Source organism: Aspergillus tanneri, assembly GCF_003426965.1.
Source record: "Aspergillus tanneri strain NIH1004 chromosome Unknown AapTan_7_pilon_pilon_pilon, whole genome shotgun sequence".
Taxonomy (NCBI): Eukaryota; Fungi; Ascomycota; class Eurotiomycetes; order Eurotiales; family Aspergillaceae; genus Aspergillus; species Aspergillus tanneri.
Window position 1 is genome coordinate 3,809,243 of NW_022984634.1, and position 20,823 is coordinate 3,830,065.

A 20,823-nucleotide genomic window follows, 5' to 3' on the forward strand; every position below is an offset into this window, starting at 1 on the left:
CAACATTTATGTTCATCAAATCTCACATAGCCTAACTAAACATGGCCAGGAAATAAACCTAGCTCAATCCTGGTGGGAACCCGGGTAGATCGGGATCTCCTAAGAGGAAGACTGGATACGCCATGGGTTTTATTGACGCTGTGGTTCTCTGCTCCTATCTACCATAAGTAGGATTCGTTCCTGATGGCCAAGAACTGCAGGTGCAATATCGGTCTACCTCATAGGCACAATGTGTCTTTGGGGGATAACAGTTCGAAGAAGGCAAGCCATCAGCAATCCCTGTTACGTCCAGCAACTTCTGGCTATATCATGGGTGCTGACACCGTACATAATAGGGTGATACGTATTGGACGGAGATACTAGTTATTGATTGCTCCTCAACAGAATTCTAGAACAAGACCCGCAGGGCTGGCCACTAATGTTGCGGTATCAGTGTCTAATGGTTTGGAACACCCAATGGGATGAATATGGATTGTGTGAACTATCTAATACTACGGAACGTCGATGCCGATACCCGTGAGCCATTTATCTACAGTGGTTATATAGGATTCTAGATAGTTGTGGGCGTGCTCACCCCTATTGCTGGTAATGATATACTCACGGGTACTCGGCTCAGTAGGTGCAAGCCAGCTCGGATATCTTATACCATCCTCTCGAGTGATAAATACCAGCCAGTCTTCCCTGTTATAAACTCGAAATTTTTGCATTATATGACACAGACGAGAGTCTTCGGATTATATCCCTCTCATCCAACGAACTCTTAACCGGCCATGGAAAACCATGACACCCCTGATAAGTCCATACCGTCGGAATCACACATGGCAGAGATGAAGATCTTTAGGTCACTGGCGGCCCCTGACACAGAAATCCGAGAAGCCCAAAGTGCAGAAACCCTCGCGGCCCTTCACGACGGCATTACCCCTCCCTCGGGCCACAATACAGAATGGCGCATGGCACCTCAAGTGATCCGGAGTCAGGAGCGTGATGCTGCCACAGGGTTCAAGAAAAGAGAGTTAGGCGTGACCTGGACGAATCTGAGCGTGGAAGTTCCAGCCGCGGAAGCGGCGGTCAATGAAAACCTTTTGTCCCAGTTCAACGTTCCTCAACTCATCAAGGACTTCCGCCAAAAACCGCCGATGAAGTCGATTTTGACAGAAAGTCATGGCTGCGTGAAACCAGGGGAGATGCTTCTTGTACTAGGACGGCCTGGGTCTGGTTGCACCACCCTACTAAAGGTGCTTTCCAACCGCCGTCAAGGCTACCGTGCTGTGAAAGGCGATGTGTGGTTTGGAAACATGAGCCCGGAAGATGCGGCTCAGTATCGAGGCCAAATTGTGATGAATACCGAAGAAGAGTTATTCTACCCGCGGTTGACGGTTGGTCAGACTATTGAGTTTGCAGCGAAACTCAAAGTCCCTTTCCATCTTCCAAATGGTGTAAAGTCAGCGCATGAATACACCGCCGAGACTAAGCAATTTCTCTTAGAATCCATGGGAATCGCACATGCCGCTGACACTAAAGTGGGAAATGAGTTTGTTCGTGGTGTTTCAGGAGGTGAACGAAAGCGTGTATCAATTATTGAATGCATGGCAACCAAAGGCTCAGTCTTTAGCTGGGACAACAGTACGCGTGGCCTTGATGCTAGTACAGCGTTAGAATGGGCCAAGGCCTTGAGAGCGATGACCAATGTGATGGGGCTTTCGACTATAGTGACACTGTATCAAGCAGGGAACGGTATATATAACCTGTTCGACAAAGTCCTTGTGCTAGACGAAGGCAAACAGATATACTATGGTCCTGCGGCCGCAGCTAAGCCATTTATGCAAGACTTGGGCTTTGTGTATACGGACGGAGCCAATATAGGTAATGAAACACCCGGTCTCCTCTTGATATATATGAATTCTAACAGAAAGTACAGGTGACTTCTTGACTGGAGTTACGGTTCCTACGGAGCGGAGGATTCGACCTGGATATGAAAATACGTTCCCTAGAAATGCCGATGCTATTCTTGCCGGGTATAAAAAATCTATGATCTACGACCGCATGGTGTCTGAATATGACTACCCTACAACGTCCATAGCACGCGAGCGAACAGAAGCATTCAAGGAATCTGTTGCCTTCGAAAAATCCAATCACCTGCCGAAGGGTAGCCCTCTTACCACTGGCTTTGGGAAGCAGGTAATGGCATGTACAATACGACAATACCAAATCCTCTGGGGTGAGAAATCCACTTTCTTAATCAAGCAGTTCCTGTCACTTGCTATGGCTTTGATAGCTGGGTCATGCTTTTATAATTCTCCCAAGACCTCTTCTGGCCTCTTTACCAAAGGTGGTGCTGTTTTCTTCTCAATCCTATATAACTGCATTGTGGCCATGTCCGAAGTCACTGAGTCTTTCAAAGGACGGCCGGTCTTAGTGAAGCACAAACTTTTTGCCCTGTACCATCCGGCGGCCTTCTGCCTAGCACAAATTACAGCAGACTTTCCGGTGCTACTCTTCCAGTGCACGATATTTTCCGTGGTGATTTATTGGATGGTCGGATTAAAAGCTACAGCAGCTGCTTTCTTTACTTTCTGGATCATCCTCTTTTCAACAACGTTGGTGAGTGACACCAACCATAATCTCTCGTCATATTTTCAACCTAACCAGAACATACAGTGTATCACGGCCATGTTTAGATGCATTGGGGCCGGATTTAGTTCCTTCGAAGCTGCCTCGAAGATTTCAGGCACAATCGTGAAGGGAATAGTCATGTACGCCGGCTATATGATCCCTAAACCTAAGATCAAGAATTGGTTTTTGGAATTGTACTACACCAATCCTATGGCCTATGCATTTCAAGCCGCCCTATCTAACGAATTCCATGACCAATATATTCCCTGTGTTGGTAACAATCTGATTCCGCAAGGCCCCGGGTATGATAATGTTAGCCCTGCCAATAAAGCCTGTGCCGGAGTTGGTGGTGCTTTGGAAGGAGCAGATTACGTGACCGGCGATCAATACCTTGCATCTCTGCACTATAAGCATTCGCAGCTTTGGCGAAACTTCGGAGTAGTTTGGGCGTTCTGGGGGCTTTTTACTGTCCTCACCATTATCTTCACTTCGTTTTGGAACGCGGGTGCAGGCTGTAGTGCTTCTCTGTTGATTCCACGCGAAAAGCTCAAGCGACACCAGCGCAATTCAGATGAGGAGTCGCAGGTTAAGGAAAAAGAACAGTCCAGGCAAGGTTCAGTTGGGGATTCTTCCAGTGAAGGGCATGAAAACCTCGTCCGCAACACATCAATTTTCACATGGAAGAACCTTTCATACACTGTCAAAACCCCTTCTGGCGATCGGGTCTTGCTGGATAACATCCACGGGTGGGTCAAACCAGGCATGCTTGGAGCACTAATGGGATCCTCAGGCGCAGGAAAGACAACATTGCTGGATGTCCTTGCACAGCGAAAAACCGAGGGCACAATTAAAGGGTCTATTATGGTTGACGGTCGCCCATTGCCTGTTTCTTTTCAAAGAATGGCCGGGTACTGTGAGCAATTGGACGTCCATGAACCCTATGCCACAGTTCGAGAAGCGCTGGAGTTCTCTGCCCTATTGCGTCAACCACGAACAACCCCGAAAGAAGAAAAGCTTCAATACGTTGACACTATTATCAACCTGTTGGAACTTCATGACCTCGCTGACACCCTAATTGGCAGTGTGGGTAGTGGTCTTAGTGTCGAGCAGAGAAAACGCGTGACAATTGGCGTTGAGCTTGTATCGAAGCCAAGCATTCTTATATTCCTGGACGAGCCCACGTCGGGACTGGATGGACAGTCTGCATACAATACGGTTCGATTCCTCCGAAAGCTGGCTGATGTTGGCCAGGCGGTATTGGTTACTATCCATCAACCCTCCGCCCAGCTATTCGCACAGTTTGACACTCTCCTCCTCTTGGCCCGAGGAGGCAAAACTGTCTACTTTGGAGATATTGGCGATAATGGACAGACCATTAAGGATTATTTTGGCAAATATGGAGCACATTGTCCTACTGAGGCCAATCCCGCCGAGTTTATGATCGACGTGGTCACCGGAGGCATTGAGAGCGTGAAGCATATGGACTGGCATAATGTCTGGCTTGAGTCCTCTGAGCATGAGGCTATGGTCACTAAGCTTGACCAATTGATATCTGAATCCGCCTCTAAACCACCCGGCACCATTGATGACGGTCATGAGTTTTCCATGCCGCTTTGGGAACAGACTAAGACTGTGACCAATCGAATGAACGTGGCATTGTATCGCAACACTAAATATGTCAACAATAAGTTCTCCTTGCATATTATCTCTGCCTTGCTGAATGGTTTCTCCTTTTGGAGGTTAGGCCACCACGTGTCCGACTTGAATCTAAAGATGTTTACGGTCTTTAATTTTGTCTTCGTCGCTCCGGGAGTGATCAACCAACTCCAACCCCTGTTTATCCAGCGGCGTGATATCTACGACACGCGAGAGAAAAAGTCCAAAATGTACTCATGGGTGGCCTTTGTCACAGGATTGATTGTGTCAGAGTTTCCTTATCTCTGCGTGTGCGCTGTTTGGTATTTCCTCTGCTGGTACTACTGCACCAAGCTGCCTCATAATTCCAACAAGGCAGGCGCTACTTTCTTTATTATGCTTATCTATGAATTTGTTTACACTGGCATTGGCCAGTTCATCGCAGCATACGCGCCGAATCCTACATTTGCTGCATTGGTGAACCCCTTGGTCATCAGCACACTGGTTCTATTCTGCGGTATCTTCGTGCCTTACGCCGAGCTGAATGCGTTCTGGAAGTACTGGCTGTATTACCTGAACCCTTTTAACTATGTTGTTGCGGGCATGTTGACCTTCGACATATGGGATTCCAAGGTGACCTGCAGCGAGAACGAGCTCGCTATATTCGATCCTGCCAACGGCACTTGTGCGGAGTATCTCAAGGACTACATTGCAAAGGCCGGTCGAAGCATCAATTTAATCAACCCGGATGCCAGGTCTAACTGCCGGGTCTGCCAGTACAAACGAGGAAGTGATTTCCTGAGGACGCTCAACATCAACCATTACTACTATGGCTGGCGGGATGTAGGCATTTCGGTGATTTTTGCTATAAGTGGATACGCGCTGGTTTTTGGTCTGATGAAACTTCGAACGAAAGCGTCTAAGAAAGCTGAATAGTGGTGATATCGTCTCTACATGTTCACAGATGGAGGTCTTGGTGAGAATTACTACAGGCGAAAGATATGGGATACAGACTGTATATAGAGTATAAACTGGGTGTGTATATAGGGTATATTGTTTATAGAGATTGAGTGATATAGATAAAAGGTGCTCCATTGCCCCTACTATTATTCTACTGTAGGTCATCAGACACATTAACAGTGTGGCATTCGCCTACTTCGGGATACATAGACCCGTGTCTATAGAATACAAGGTAGTCATAGCCATAATAATTCCAAAAAAGAACCCCTATTAATTGCATATATTTAAAAAATATACCATGACCAAGACCTAAAATACCGACATCCGTGCGTCCGTACTAATACCATACATGTACAATACACATCGGGCCAAATTTTCCCGACTCTTCCATTCCGAATGATTTCGCCTATCAAATTTCCATTCTCACTCCCGAACGGACTGCGATCTCACCTTCCGACGTATATCTCTAGGGGGATGTGGAGATTGCAACGCAGAATCCGGTTCACCTCGAGTTGCATAACACAGCCGAATCCGTTGTTCACCATCACCACTCACCGAGCCTTCCAATCTTCCCCGCATCAACAACACGCCAGTGTCGAAGAATTCACAATATCAACTATGTCCTCCGGAGCGGGTGAACCCTTCCCCGCACAGGGCCACGCCCAAGAGACTCAACCCGACTACACGACATGGGATACCCCGAGTTTGATATCACGGATCACGGAGCTAGAGCGTCAGTTACATTCTCGTACGGCGGAGTATGCTACGGGTACGGTCTCCGGTGAGCAACAGCAGCTGCAGCAGCAGCATGGTGCAGTGTTTCCGAATAAGAAAGCGAAGAAAAGGGCGTCTGAGTCGGATGATATCACGAAGACCAGGGCGCACAGTCGACCGCCCAAGGAGGCGCGCGAGATCGACCCGTCGAAGTACAATACACGGTTTATTGCGCTCAAGTTTGCCTATCTGGGACAGCGGTATAATGGGCTGGAGCATACGAATGGCAATGTGACGCCGCTGCCGACGATTGAGGAGGAGATGTGGAAGGCCTTGCGACGGACGAGGTTGATTCTTCCGCAGGGGGCAACAAACGCGGACGAGGAGTTTGGAGACCCGCGCAAGCCGAGAGCTTTGAAGCCGTACTCGCTTAATTGGGATGGGTGTCAGTATTCCAAGGCGGGGCGGACGGATCGTGGAGTCAGCGCTTTTGGCCAGGTGATTGGTATTCGGATACGGAGTGCACGGCCGAAGAAGAAGGATGTTGCATTATCTACTGCGGATACTACGATGCAGGATGGGAATGAGACCAGTGGATTGACAGAGAGCGCTGCTGATGACAACTGGGATGATATTGCAGATGAACTTCCCTACATAAGTATGCTGAATAGAGTGCTTCCGGAGGATATTCGGGTATTAGCATGGTGTCCTCATCCGCCGAAGGACTTCGACGCTCGCTTCTCTTGTCGGGAACGCCAATATAAATACTTCTTTACCCAGCCTGCCTTCTTTCCCACGCCTGGGCTTCCGGGGTTCGCTCCTCGCGCAGAGAACACGCGCCCAAAGTACCGAGAAGGGTATCTGGACATCGATGCGATGCGCCAAGCTGCCAAATATTTCGAAGGGGTGCATGACTTTCGGAACTTTTGCAAGCTGGATACTAGCAAGCAGATTGAAAATTTTGAACGGATTATCTATTATTCCGATATTGAGCTGCTCGACACGAAGAGCAATCCACTTGGTCACCTCAGTCGACCTGGTTTCCAGCCTCTGGAGTCTTCTGTTGATCAGGGTCCGGAATCGCCAGGGAGTTTGTCTTCCAAAAACCCCCAGGTCTATACATTTTCCCTTCAAGGATCTGCCTTCCTGTGGCATCAGGTCCGGCACATGGTGAGTATTCTGTTTCTTGTAGGCCAGGGACTTGAACCGCCTTCTATTGTGGCAGAGTTATTAGATGTATCCAAGAATCCAGCCAAGCCATCCTACGAGATGGCTTCCGACGCCCCCCTTGTTCTTTGGGACTGCATTTTCCCCGATCTAAACAGTGGGACTCGCCAAGATGCGTTGGAATGGATTTACGCTGGGGATCCCAGACAGATGAAATCCCAGTCCGGCAAGGGGAGCGGCAAATTTGGACTTGGCAGCATCACGGACGGGCTCTGGTCTGTTTGGAGACAGCGCAAGATCGATGAAGTGTTGGCAGGAGCGTTGCTAGACTTAAGCATTAGCCAGGGAGACCAACGTCTTGCCAACGGTGAATTCACGGATGCGGGCGTGGATAAACAAAATCGAGGACAAAAGGTCTTCTACGGCGGAAACGAAACTAGGGTCGGCGGGAAGTATATACCGGTCATGCAAAAGAGGAGGAATGACCCCGTAGAAGTTCAGAATGCCAGATGGCGGGCTACAAAACAACGGAAGGCTGGAAAAGTTGCAGAGGCGGAGCAAATGGAATTGTGAAAGAGAAAAGGGAAAGAAAAAAGAGCTGCACATACCTTGATAGAATATAGAGCATATAGACGTGAATCAGCTACTTTCATCTAGCACCAGCTAGACGACCCTGCCTTACGACTTCGAATCATAAAGGCAACGTCGCGAGCCCCTCCAGACTTCTTCCAATATCGCCCGTTTCGGTAAAAGTTTCTACATCGACATTGGTAAGCTCTTCCAATATTACCAGTGAGACGCACATACCGGGAAAACCACCACCACTTCGGGCTCTCCTTCCACAATAACCGCGAGATAAAATCGAACCTCAAACCCCTTGAATGCCTCGTGTATCACGATATCTTGAATCTGCGTGGTAGGTATGAATCTCGTCGAAGCTTTGGACAGGTAAGTCAAGGAGGAGGTAGATGTTTGGATCCCTAGGCCGCGTATAACGAGCAGTGACTCTTCTGTATAGCAGAGATCACAATTAGTATCCATGATTGGATCCCACGAGGGTTATCTGTCACATACCCGTATACCCCTTTCTGAAGACGCCGTATATCACTACCGCACTAACCAACGTGACGACCACCGGACTATATACATCCGCAATACGGCAGATGAACGACCCTAACGAAGAGGACCAAATCACTGACCAGCGCAGAGCCGATCCATCTTGATAAAAGTACGAGTCCCGCTGCCTTGCGATGTTGAAGAAAACCACGCAGACAAAAATCAATGCGCGCAACAGGATTTGGAAGTAGAAGAGGATCTTTGCCGGGGTGCTCGTGTGTCGGGAGGCATTGGAGACCGTAAACGACACCGTGGTCGGAGATGGACGCCGTGAGATGAGACGACCGGGCATTTACCTATCAATTTATGACTTTGGGATGGGCCAAGTATGAGTTCCGGAGGAAGCAAATAACCCCTCTGAAGAGAGACGGGCTTGGCGGCGGTCTGGATCGAACTAGTCCCGATTGGAAATCCCAGCTAATTATTTTAGTTCCTTTCGTACAGCATCACGTGGATCGGGCCACACTCCGCTGCAGCTCACTGTTGTACCAATCACCCACTCATCCGTTGCAGCCTGATCATTCACGGATAATGGATGACCGTTCCAGGAGCAGATCTCCAGGCAGGAGATTTGACGGCGACAGAAACAGGGACCGACACAGGAAGGCTGGAGGAGGTTTTCGCTGGAAAGAGAAAAGACGCGATGGCGACGACCGACCCGAACATGGACGACGATTAAACCGCGGCTACAAAGACAGAGAAGATCGGGCACGGTCGCCACGAAGGGATAGGGATAGCGATGGGTATGGGGACAGATATCGAGATGGAGATCGCGAACGAGAACGAGAACGAGAACGAAGGCGTCCGGAAGGGGAGGAGCGAGACGAACGACAAGAAAAGAAGGATAAAAAGGAGAAGAAAGAGAAGAAGAAGAAGGCTGCTCTACAGACTTCTGAGCCGATGATCACGGTCTATGTCAATGACCGTCTGGGAACGCGCGCAGCGATACCCTGTCTCGCATCGGATCCGATCAGTCTGTTGCCCATCAAACACCCTCCAACTTGATGGTAGCGTTACTAACTCGATTCTAGAGCTCTTTAAGGCACAGGTTGCAGCTCGTGTGGGCCGAACCTCTCAGGAGATTCTCTTGAAACGCCAGGGCGAGCGTCCTTTTAAAGACTTCCTTACACTTGCTGATTACAGTGTTTCAAATGGGGCTCAGCTTGACTTGTAAGATCGTCTCTCTTTTCCCCCTGTCCGTATCCTCTACAATGGTAAATGCTAACTACAAGTTATACAGGGAGGTTGGCACAGGTGATTGAGCTTGTCTGATTGTACTATTGCCTGTCTGACTTTTATTTATTTTTTTGTTTTTTCTCTTTCCGACATCTTCTGGGGCAAAAGCATCAATCAGGATTGGAGTAGGGAAATTTCATGGGGCTGTTACTATCATGCTATATTTCTCTTTTTTTTTTTTTTTTTTTTTCCGCCCATCCAACGTTTCCATGTACCTACCGGCCAATGGAGACCACGCTCTTCTTCTCGTACTGAACCCATTCGTAACGGGGGAAGCTGTCATGTCCGTCTGTCTGATTTACCTTCCGTTTTGTCTATCATTTTCTGTGGGGCGCATGAACTTTGGAGACGCCTATCCTGATCCGGCATTCTACCACCTTGAGGCAATGGCTAAGACACCTGAGGCAGCAACCGTCTCCACTAACTTTTTTTTTTTTCTGCCCTTTTTTTTAAGCTGGCGGAGAGACTCACACGACCCTTCTACCTCTAGTCACTCCTCCAATGCCGTCTTCGCCGTCCAATCGATCTGTCACGGTTTCTAACCTCCCCGATATGAGGTAGTTGGTCGTTCTCCGCTGCCGGATTGCTTGTGCCTTTTTTGATCCCGCCTTCTTACTGGCTTTTTTAATTCTTGTGCTGCATACATACTTCGTGCTAATCTATTTTACCGATCCCACCGCCTCCTCCAGATCTGCCGCCTCATCGGATTTTCTTGCATTTTCACCACGTCAAAACAAGTTCATCTTCTGCCTTCCTCTACCACCATTCTCCTTTCCCGATCCTCTTCAATCTGACGAGTGTAACAACATGGTCCGAAACATCGTGGTCATTGGTGGCACGTCCCACCCGCAACTGACTCAGACTATTTGCGGCGTTCTGGGCATCCCTCCTGCCGATGTCCTGCTTTCGAAATTCGCCGTGGGCGAAACCCGAGTTGAGATCAAAGAATCTGTCCGTGAAAAGGATGTCTATATCATACAATCTGGTGGCGGGAAAGTGAACGACCACCTCTTGGAACTGTTGATTACCATCTCGGCTTGCAAGACGGCCTCCGCGAAGAGAGTCACTGCTGTTCTGCCCCTATTTCCGTATTCCCGTCAGAGTGATATCCCCTACAACAAGGCCGGGGCGCCTCTGGTAAAGTCATCGGTTAGTGGAAAGCCGGGTTCAGCCGGTGGCTATACCTTCGAAAGCACCCCCTCAACCCCGCATCCCGGAAAGCCCGAGAGTGGGAGCCTCCTCAACAGCGTTGACAACCTGCAGAAGGGTCTTGCAAAGGCGCAGTTGGATGAGCTTAACAATGGCAGTCCCGTCAAGAAACGCTCATCCAATGGGCTCCCTCGCAGCGACACAATCGATTCGATGAAGTCCATTCTCGCCAATGGAAATGTCTCTGACGACAGCGCGGTCAAGATCAACAACTTCCAACCCCGTCCTGGTTACAAACAATGGGTAGCTCAGGCCGGTACCTTAGTGGCCGACTTGCTCACCTGTGCGGGTGCAGACCACATCATCACGATGGATCTGCATGATCCTCAGTACCAAGGCTTCTTCGATATCCCGGTTGACAATTTGTACGGACGACCTCTCCTCAAGAGCTACATCCAGCGCAATATCCCCAACTATAAGGGTACAGTGATTGTCAGTCCCGATGCCGGTGGTGCCAAGCGAGCCACGGCCATTGCCGATTCTATGGGCATGGAGTTTGCTCTAATTCACAAGGTTTGTAATAATCTTATCAGCGTTTGCGGCTCATAATTAGTCCTAACTGCTTATAGGAACGACGCCCTACGCGAATCACGGAACGTCAAAACGCCACGATGATGTTGGTTGGAGACGTGAAGGACCGCACAACGATTCTCATCGATGACCTTGCGGACACGTCGAATACCATCACTAGGGCCGCGAAGCTTTTGAAGAAAGAGGGCGCTGCCCAAGTCTATGCACTGGTCACGCACGGAATCCTGAGTGGGGATGCAATTGACCGCATCAACGCCAGCGCTCTCGACAAGGTCGTAGTCACCAACAGTGTGGACCAAGCAGATCACCTACGACGATGCCCCAAACTGGAAGTTTTGGAAGTTGGTCATGTCTTTGCAGAGGTAATCCACAGTTTTAGACTTTAAAACGGGGTAAGATGCTAATATTCAATCACAGGCCATCCGCCGAGTCCATCATGGAGAAAGTATCAGCGTTCTCTTCCAGTACGACTGACCGACTCACCTACCAAAAACGCTGTCTTTTGTTTCTTAGTGTTCCACATTTGAAATGAATATCGAAAAACAGCGATGAACTGAAGTCACGTTTTAGGGATTTCTTGATTTACTCATTAACGAATTGTGTCAAGGCATCATCATGCCTAGGTCTATGCATATCATACTTACTCTCGTCATTTCCTTCCATATATTCAGTGGATCTTAAAAATGGGTCTTAAATAAGGTTATACAACGATGGCTGCTAAGCCAAGACTTCATATTTAAATCAATATTTTGGTAGTTCTAGATACCTAATTTTTCGGATTCATCAAGCACGAGAAATCATCTTCGACATCACATACAGATCAAGTCGGTGCCAAAGATAATAACTGTTACATTTGACGAGGTTGAATGCATGGTTCTGGCGCAGGAAAGAACGATTTCACTCAAACAAAACATCCGTGTTATCTATACATCCAGGATGTTGTCTGTCTACCTAGCTTGTCATGTACCACACTACAAAATACATGCTGAGAGCAGGACAGCAGCCATCAAAAAAGTTATATAGGTAGGTACACTGAAGGATACACTGAAGGATACACTGAAGGAAAGCAAGAGACATGCTAGGTAGACAGATCCTAGATGCTATACTATACTCATCCTACAGATGCGAGGGAAAGTTGCTCAATTGAGAAGTATCTATACTGTGCTATTTCACACAACGCAAAAGCAGAACGAATCCCCCAAACGCCACAGTAGGAATAGATAGATAGATAAATAGAAGAGATCACAAGGAAACACCGACAGGATCTGCCGGGGGATTTAATGCGCTCATTACAGGGAAGTGGGTACTTGATAAAACTAGACACATGAAAACCAGAGTGAAAACGGATGACCGGCACAATATCACAGGGCGGATACGAGTACAGGATCGGTATGACGGATGGAAGATGAGACAAGTTAGGAGATCGAAACGTTTAGAAAACAGAGATAAAGTTGCTAATCCGCTCTTTCTGGTTTTGCGCAATGCATTCGGCGATCCAGGTGACGTTTCGGATTTCCTATGGTTAATATCAGGGTTAGTCGGTCTGGTTCCTAGGAAGCCGTGCGGTCTCTATACTCTGTCAGAGGAACTAACCTGCTCCTTTAACCTCATCCATGCATACACCACGGCAGGAGTAAATTGACGAGTGAAGGTTAACTTGGACAACTCCATTTCCTTCTGGTAGAATAGGTCCTCGAGACTCTTTCCATCCGAACTTCCCCCCATCCCACTAAGACCACCCCCACCTTGTGAGAGACCCACGGCGTCGAAGAAGGCCTTGTAATCCGCAGCGATGCTCACGGCGAGTGTAACCCCTTCCAGATCCTCGGCCCGAGAAAGCATCAGCGACCCTTCGGGATAGAGCTTACCGAACTCAGGGTAGAGCTTTCTCCGTTCCTGCTTCGAAAGCTCCGTGCCGAAAGAGTTCAGCGTGATGTTGATGGCACGGCGGTCCGCCTCGAATTGCAGAACCTCTGACATGACCTCCTGGGTGGAGGTTCCAGTGAAATCGGGGTGCGTAGTTACGAACGAATAGAAATCCTCCAGATAATTCTTGTAGAGTGTGTTGCGCACGATCTCGATGTTCAGCTCATCAAGGTCTTGGTGGCTCAGACTACCCTTGAAGTAACCGGCCAGCGGGGTCTCGACCAACACGGAGTTATACAGTTCTTCGATATTCGTCGCCACGCACAGCACCGGCAGCGTCTCGAACCAGCCCAGAGGATGGCACCGCTGCAGGAGTTCTCGGGTGTCTCGTTCATGTAACGTGCCCGTAATCAGGAGAGCGATGTTGTCGATCATGTACCCATAGGTCATGTATTCCAGGAATTTGGCCGTCGAGCCAGTAGATTGAGCGAGGAGGTAGCGAAATTCGGCGACCAGCTTGTCTGTCATCTTACCGGCAAGAGCAGAGGTGGAGGGGTTAGGGGGAAGCGCGGCAAGAAAGTCGCCATATGCGGGCGCCAGTTGCAACTTGACATCTGTCCAAGCCAATCCCGGTGAAGTTAAATTAGTGCGAACGACGGAGATGGAATGAGCGGGAAATCAAATCAGGAGAACGGACCGTCAATCGTTTCGCATTGGATCAAGTTATTATAATGCTGGCTGGTGAGGAGGGCATTCCGATATCCTCGGACAATGCCCTCGACATAGCTGAGATGAGCGTCAGGGGACGACTCGGAGAAGGGACTGGGAGAGAACATACCCGCTGTGCACGTTGAAGAACAGACCCTCCATGGTTGGATTCCAGGGCGATACTATTGACAGCAGTACTATTCTATTACTCTGTCTGTACATACTGATGTTAGTTGTCGCTTCGCCGCACGGGTTACATAAGCCGCACCGCCGCACGCACCAGCCACTCACATCGTTTTTTTCACTTTTTTCGGGTCGAAGGTAAAAATTTCCCGCCAGCAGCGAAACTATTCCCTCCAGCACGCTCTCGGTGGTTTGGTCCACGGTCGCTCTTCTTCTTTCCCTTCCTCTTTCGAGCTGTGATTTCACCTACCCTATACAGCTGGGATTCGAGGCCGTGCACCATGACCCTATTTATCCTCACCGAAACCAGCGCGGGCTATGCCCTGCTGAAGGCCAAGGACAAGAAACTGCTGAAGAGAGATGATTTGACTACGGAGGCGTCCACGGCAGAGGGTGTTTCGAACTTGTAAGTCAGGATTCTCGCTGCTTGGCTTGCCCTGGAAGTATCGTGTTCTGCTGCGTTCAATTTGCCGGGGCACGGAGCAAAAATTTTTCCCTACGTGATCGAGTGTTCTAACGCTGTCATTAGGTTGAAATTGAAGAGTTTCCAGAAATTTGACAGTGCTACTACTGCCCTGGAGGAAGTTGCTTCTCTCGTTGAGGGAAAAGTAACGCCTCGTCTCGCTAGTCTTCTAGATGAAATTAAGGACGAGAAGAAGGTCTCACTGGCAGTGGCTGATCCCAAACTTGGTATGTGTGCTCCACAGAGAGTCGCAAAAGTAGACGCGGATATTAACGTGGAATTGTGAAGGAAATGCCATTGGCAAGCTTCCCGGCATGTCAATCCAACTGGTGGCCGACTCCTCCACCGCCGATATCTATCGTGCTATCCGTGAACACCTACCTACGTTAATCCCCGGTCTCCTCCCCCAGGATATGTCTACCATGGCCCTGGGTCTGTCCCATTCCCTCGCTAGACATAAGCTCAAGTTTTCTCCCGATAAGATTGACACCATGATCGTGCAGGCCATCGGTCTGTTGGATGATTTGGACAAGGAACTCAACAACTATGCTATGCGTGTGAAGGAATGGTATGGCTGGCATTTCCCTGAGCTGGCGAAGATCCTCAACGATAACCTTGCCTACGCCAAGCTCGTTCTGAAGATGGGCATGAGGACCAATTGGGAGGCCTCCGATCTGGCCGAGATCCTACCCGAGGAGCTCGAGGGTTCCGTCAAGGCCGCAGCCGATCGCTCCATGGGTACTGAGATCAGCCAGGACGATTTAGAAAACATCCAGGCGCTAGCTGAGCAGGTGGTTGGATTTTCTGAATACCGCCAGCAGTTGGCCAGCTACCTATCCGCTCGTATGAACGCGATTGCTCCGAACCTGACGGCCCTCGTCGGCGACCTTGTCGGTGCCCGTCTCATTGCCCACGCCGGCAGCTTGACCAATCTCTCCAAGAGCCCTGCCAGTACTATTCAGATTCTGGGAGCCGAGAAGGCGCTGTTCCGTGCCCTGAAGACGAAGCACGACACCCCGAAATACGGTCTCATCTACCATGCTTCCCTCATCGGCCAAGCCACTGGCAAGAACAAGGGCAAGATGGCGCGTGTCCTGGCGGCCAAGGCCTCTCTGGGTATCCGTGTGGACGCTCTAGCCGAGTGGGATGATGACGCTACGGAGGAGGACAAGTCCGCTCTGGGAACGGAAGCGCGGTACAACCTCGAGCGGAAACTAGCAGCCATGGAGGGCAAACCCCTCAAGCCCCGCGGTGTTGCCATTGCACCCAACGGTGCCGCTGTGCAACCTTCGAAATTCGAAATCAACGAAGCCCGGACATACAATGCCGACGCCGACGCCACTACTGGTGACGAGCCCTCTGCTAAGAAGCGCAAGAAGCTGGTGGAGGAAGTCGAGGACCAGGATATGGCTGATGTGGACTCCTCTGGCGAAGAGCCCCAGGTCAATGGCACCAAGGACAACGATTCGTCGGACGAATCGGAAGAGGAAAGTGGAAAGAAGCACAAATCCAAGAAGGGCAAAGATGTGGAACTCGAGAAGATGGCCGAAAAGGCCGGTCTGAGCGTGAAGCGGTACAAGCGGAAGCTCGAGCGCGGCGAGATCGAGTTCGATGCTGCCGGCAACCCCAGCTCGATCAGCAAGAAGGATCTGAAGAAGGCCAAGAAGGAAGCCAAGAAGGCTTCCAAGGGTGACGAGAAGAAGCGCAAGCGGACAGACGACGGCGAGGAGGTGGATAGCGCCGAGAAAAAGAAGAAGAAGAAGAAGAGCAAGGAGTAGATGATGTTCCAGTCGCAAAGAAAAAAGTTTACACCTGATGGGCACGCTTCAAATTTCCTGTATGATATCATAGTCTGTGTGGGTTTGAAATTTTCTTGTGATTTTCTTTTATTTGTTGTTTTGCCTTTGCTTTCGATTTATATTCTTGGGTGGCATTTACGGATGGAATGCAGGTCTATCCATGGCGCAGCGGTGCTCGAGTTTTTACTATAGGACTTGAAGTTAGGAATAATGTTGATATCACCGTCAACCCATCCTGTCCTACCTCCGTACAACTCAGTACTACAACTACAACTAACATGACTTCCCTAATGCCGAACAACCTCTACATCGCCCTCTATATTCGTACGGATCCTCCACAACCCAACAACTTCCACTGGACCCTCTACCACCACCACTACCATCATGACAGTGCATCCCCCGCCACCGGCACAAAATACCACATCATCAACGAAAGCACGGGCTGGATAGCCACGCACGGTCGCGAATCCTGCATCCTCAAGACCTTCCTTCTATTCGGTCTTGTACGCATTGCCAGCGTCCCATGGGACGCAACAGACGCGATAGACCGGTCGATCCGCATGTACGACAGCCAGCTGAACGCGATGGGAGTCACATGTCGGACATGGCTGTTTCGCGTGCTGCGAGATCTCCAGGAGGACGAGCACGCTCTTCAGGGAGTGGACCTGGAAGCGTTGGAGGAGGAACTGACGCAGTGGGGATATGGGTTTGCAGATGAGGCGTGTCGGAATGTACAGCCTAGACCGGTGGGGCAGGCGGTGGTTTCTTTGGGCCTTCCATGATTATGATTGATTCATTGATCGATCAATACAATTACTGCTTCTATATTGAATTCTTTATTTTATATTGCTTCAATAGACCTATTGTTTACAAGACCAAATAGCAAAGTAGAGTAAAACGGATTCAGCCTCACCGCCCGACAATCATTCTGCCGACAAAACTGACAATTTTCCCCTCTTTTTTTTATCGAATCAATCAATCAATCAATCAATCAATCAAGCCATAACTATCCATTCGTTCAGATTCATAAAGATGAGGGTATGTTACACCCTAGGTTATATTCACATATTCTGTCCCCGGAATAAATCCAAAAACCTAAACTAATACAATATATATAGGTCGTCGACCCCCAATCCGCCGTCCTCTCCAACATCGAAGTCTTAGCATATATCACTGCAAACCCACCACGACGTCCTCCCAATCCGCCACCGAATTCACGGAACTGGGTACCGAGTCCTGATCTGCGCGATCATAATACCGTGGTAAAGGAAGTATGTGACTACTAAATTCACTCTTGTTTCTGAAGCTGTGTTTTTGGTTTGGCTTGATATTGAATTGAAATGAATGGAATGGAATTAGCCCATCTAACACTTACATAGATCCATAACTACGTGTCTCGTCTCTCGCCACATATACTAAAATACCCACGATATACACCGGAGGGGATACCCGCGCAGACACAGACGCAGACGCAGACGCAAACGCAAACGCAAACGCAAACGCAAACGCAAACGCAGACACAACGACCCGCTCCGCTGGACCAGAGCGCGCCGATAGACGATGCACTCCGGGAATTGATTCAGCGATTACAGCCGTTTGGGCTGACGAAGGGTGAGGTGCTCATGATTATCAATCTTGGTGTAGGGCTGCATGGTTCTTCAATGGGAGAAGACGGAGGAGAAGAAGGCGGGGAACAGTTGGAAGAAGCGGAAGGGGTAGGAGAACAGGACGGAGAAATGCCGAATGGAGTGGATGAGATGCAGGTTGATGCGCAGGGAGAAGAAGAGGGCGTGGGGGCAGAGGAAGCAGCGGGGGAATTGTCGGAGGATGATTACGGTGCGTTGGCGCTGCTGGATACGGTGATTGAGGAGCGAGAGGAGAGATTGAGTAATGAGGATGTGGGCATGGTTTTGACGATTATTCGGGAAACATTGGGGCCGAAAGGGGAGAATAGACCGGTAGATGGGGCTGGATAGGACATTGATTGGGCTTCAGGATAAATGTATAATATCTTACGAATTGGTCGATTCTTGATTTCATGGTTGGTCCTATGGGCTTCTCATCTATACAAGCTTGGTATCATATATCTTCCCAGAAGTAAAATATCGTACAAGAACATTATTCCGCAAGAAGAAGAGAAATGTAAAGAAAAGAGTAAATGAAAGCCCATCGAAACGCCATACTGCAATGCAGGCCACCAAGTAACGGTCAATCCAACCCGCAAATATGCGCAAATACAATAAGAGTAAGGTATCACAGTTACCAGTCCAGAACCCCTGGAGGATTATCATTTTAATGGCCCTTGCCCTTGACCAAATTTCCAAATTGGTTGTAAATAGGCTCCTCGGAACTGTCTCCGCTCTCCTTACCCCAGGTTCCCTGGTCATCATTAAAGAGATCTCGTTCATAGCCCGTACAGACTTCGGCATAATCAATCCATTCTCCCTTGTCGGTCCAAAGGCCGCCCCTGCCGCCTCGCAGATCCCACCAATCTTGGCCACCTAGTAAGGCTGACTGCGCCGCATCGAACCCCGTCGGAGCACGCATGGATTTGCGGAGAAGGGCCCGGGCCCATTTATAATACCACATCTTGGACCACCAAGTGTCACGGAGCATCGGGTCCCCATCCAGGTGCACCAAGGCAGGAACATTGGCCGAGTGGACGTTAGTCATCAGGGGAATATTGCGCCAAGAATGGTTGCGGGTGCTGGGGAGGGTATCAAGCGTCCCGTTTAATGGAGGATTCACCCATTCATTCTTCCCAAACTTGGGCTGGGTAAACGGGTTTTTGAGTTTCTCAGAAGCAAGATCCGCCGGCAGTAAAAGACGTCTCTCGCGTGGAACGCCGTGTTGCATCTGGACGGCAGATGTCTTGGAGATGTTGTTATACTGAAGCCATTCGACGTCCTTCTGCGAATTAAGCATGTTGAAAAACAAGCGGGATTCGTAGTCGAGTCCAATCCCGTATTCATACCGTTGTCCAGTTTCAAGACGCGGGCGCATCTTAGTAATGTTGGTGGCATCGGAGATGCCAATCAAGTGATACAGCCATTCCCTGACCGAGCTGGAGGTTCTCCGTCGTTCCAGCTCCCGCACATATTCCTGTCGCCCAAATAGCTGGGTCAAAGCAACGTAATCGCCTCTTACGTTGCGATGCTGCTCTGCATACCGCATCAATTCAGCGTATATCGGCTTCAGATCGGCCACCTGGCCAATCGCAGCACCGGGTTTGATCCACCGTGGCCGATTCAGGTGCCCTTCCGAGTGAACATCGGTCTTCCAGCCATACGCATCCGGAGGGAGGCTGGACTGCGGCACGGAGACACATCCTGCATCATTCGACAAGATTGGGAGACAGGCCTTACTGGCGCTAAAAAGTACTCTCTGGGAGTACTTCTGCACTGTTTCCGGCGGCCCTGAGGGCCGTTCCACGGTCACTAGACCGTATTTATCTCGCAATTTGGCATTATTATCTCGTAAAAGGCTTTGAAACCGCTGGATCATCAGCTCCGGCGGTAATTGAAAGAAAAAGTCATTGGTTCCGTCCGCAATCAGGACAAAATCAGAGTCCTGGATATGCGGAGTATATGCGAGGAATTTGTAAATGCTTGATACCCGGTCCACCATCGTATCGTAATCTCGAGACCCTTTGGGGAGATCTTTGCCGTAGCTAACCAACGTAGGCGGTGGATAGTTGAGAATCATAGCGGAGGTCAGCATGCGACATAGGGAAGCGGATTTCTGCGTTGCGGGGATGACAAAATGGAACGAGGGGTTCGATTTCTGAAGACTAGATGGGAGGGTATCATTTCTTCTCAGGGAAGGAAGGCTGGTTGGGACGACCTGCGCATCCTCAGGGCGCCCTTGGGACGGTCGATATGATGGATACTTCAACCAGTAATTGACAGGTTGCTAGAGCAATCGCGAAGGGTTAGTGTCAGCGTCCAATTCCCAATATCCCACCACGGGGGAATCGAAGGTAAATGAGCGACTTACTTGAGCGGGTGAACGTAGTAGGAGAAACGTCAGGGCGAAGAATGTAGCAACGGCAAGAAAGAGCGCTCTAGTCGGACGACTCCTCACACGACAAATACAGAGCTGGTGTGAGACCATCTTCGCCATCGACAGCATAGAATTATAGCGATCGGCCCAGGGGCCATTGTGGCCGCCCAAGGTGGCCATACTCACCAAGTATGGCAGATTTTCTCAACGTGAGCAAGGGAGAAGAAATAATCCAGGGGACATCAAGTCCAGAACAAAATCCGCTTAACGTGGCACAGGTGTCATTCGGGAGATGGACATTCCTGCTGTGAAACGATCGATGAACGGATTGAATCAAAGCAGGGACTGTAGCGATAGTCTGGTCCATGGAAATGAATTAATTCAATGGCCACAACATATTGCGGGAATGCGTATAGCGTGTATGGGAAGGGAGATGATGACGACAGGATTAGAGAAAGAGGAGAGAACGAGCGGAAGTTACATCCCACCAAATAAACAGCGGGAAGTCGAGATGATTAGGAGTTTGGGACCTTTTGAGTGTATGTTGCAAAATGCGAACGAGACAGGGAGTGATTTACATCGGCGGTGGAGACTCCCACATATGGATGAAATCCAGAAGTC

At 49.5% G+C, this 20,823-nt stretch overlaps 9 protein-coding genes across 9 annotated transcripts; 6 read left to right on the forward strand and 3 right to left on the reverse strand.

Moving 5' to 3' along the window:
- Positions 1 to 770: 770 nt before the first annotated feature.
- ATNIH1004_007868 (uncharacterized protein) lies at positions 771 to 5,184 on the forward strand (the record flags this gene model as incomplete). The annotated part of the gene is made up of 3 exons (XM_033572484.1): positions 771 to 1,863; positions 1,919 to 2,601; positions 2,659 to 5,184. The coding sequence occupies 3 exons, from the start codon at positions 771 to 773 to the stop codon at positions 5,182 to 5,184; spliced, it is 4,302 nt and encodes a 1,433-aa protein (XP_033425799.1).
- Positions 5,185 to 5,826: 642 nt separating this feature from the next.
- ATNIH1004_007869 (pseudouridine synthase DEG1) lies at positions 5,827 to 7,662 on the forward strand (the record flags this gene model as incomplete). The annotated part of the gene is made up of 1 exon (XM_033572485.1): positions 5,827 to 7,662. The coding sequence occupies one exon, from the start codon at positions 5,827 to 5,829 to the stop codon at positions 7,660 to 7,662; it is 1,836 nt and encodes a 611-aa protein (XP_033425800.1).
- A 105-nt stretch (positions 7,663 to 7,767) lies between these two features.
- Positions 7,768 to 8,497, reverse strand: ATNIH1004_007870 (PIG-H family GPI synthesis protein; the record flags this gene model as incomplete). The annotated part of the gene is made up of 3 exons (XM_033572486.1): positions 7,768 to 7,845; positions 7,897 to 8,099; positions 8,164 to 8,497. 3 exons carry the CDS (start codon positions 8,495 to 8,497, stop codon positions 7,768 to 7,770), a joined length of 615 nt encoding a protein of 204 aa, XP_033425801.1.
- A 608-nt stretch (positions 8,498 to 9,105) lies between these two features.
- On the forward strand, positions 9,106 to 9,467 carry ATNIH1004_007871 (ubiquitin-like protein HUB1; the record flags this gene model as incomplete). The annotated part of the gene is made up of 3 exons (XM_033572487.1): positions 9,106 to 9,178; positions 9,237 to 9,375; positions 9,446 to 9,467. The coding sequence occupies 3 exons, from the start codon at positions 9,106 to 9,108 to the stop codon at positions 9,465 to 9,467; spliced, it is 234 nt and encodes a 77-aa protein (XP_033425802.1).
- A 781-nt stretch (positions 9,468 to 10,248) lies between these two features.
- Positions 10,249 to 11,655, forward strand: PRS5 (ribose phosphate diphosphokinase subunit PRS5; the record flags this gene model as incomplete). The annotated part of the gene is made up of 3 exons (XM_033572488.1): positions 10,249 to 11,163; positions 11,220 to 11,543; positions 11,599 to 11,655. 3 exons carry the CDS (start codon positions 10,249 to 10,251, stop codon positions 11,653 to 11,655), a joined length of 1,296 nt encoding a protein of 431 aa, XP_033425803.1.
- A 958-nt stretch (positions 11,656 to 12,613) lies between these two features.
- Positions 12,614 to 13,917, reverse strand: VMA6 (H(+)-transporting V0 sector ATPase subunit d; the record flags this gene model as incomplete). The annotated part of the gene is made up of 4 exons (XM_033572489.1): positions 12,614 to 12,697; positions 12,775 to 13,661; positions 13,745 to 13,833; positions 13,886 to 13,917. The coding sequence occupies 4 exons, from the start codon at positions 13,915 to 13,917 to the stop codon at positions 12,614 to 12,616; spliced, it is 1,092 nt and encodes a 363-aa protein (XP_033425804.1).
- A 302-nt stretch (positions 13,918 to 14,219) lies between these two features.
- nop58 (RNA-processing protein NOP58) lies at positions 14,220 to 16,179 on the forward strand (the record flags this gene model as incomplete). Its single annotated transcript, XM_033572490.1, has 3 exons — positions 14,220 to 14,344; positions 14,468 to 14,628; positions 14,690 to 16,179. 3 exons carry the CDS (start codon positions 14,220 to 14,222, stop codon positions 16,177 to 16,179), a joined length of 1,776 nt encoding a protein of 591 aa, XP_033425805.1.
- A 299-nt stretch (positions 16,180 to 16,478) lies between these two features.
- On the forward strand, positions 16,479 to 18,176 carry ATNIH1004_007875 (uncharacterized protein; the record flags this gene model as incomplete). Its single annotated transcript, XM_033572491.1, has 3 exons — positions 16,479 to 16,931; positions 17,319 to 17,471; positions 17,718 to 18,176. 3 exons carry the CDS (start codon positions 16,479 to 16,481, stop codon positions 18,174 to 18,176), a joined length of 1,065 nt encoding a protein of 354 aa, XP_033425806.1.
- A 316-nt stretch (positions 18,177 to 18,492) lies between these two features.
- On the reverse strand, positions 18,493 to 20,382 carry ATNIH1004_007876 (glycosyltransferase domain-containing protein; the record flags this gene model as incomplete). Its single annotated transcript, XM_033572492.1, has 2 exons — positions 18,493 to 20,112; positions 20,197 to 20,382. The coding sequence occupies 2 exons, from the start codon at positions 20,380 to 20,382 to the stop codon at positions 18,493 to 18,495; spliced, it is 1,806 nt and encodes a 601-aa protein (XP_033425807.1).
- Positions 20,383 to 20,823: the final 441 nt, after the last annotated feature.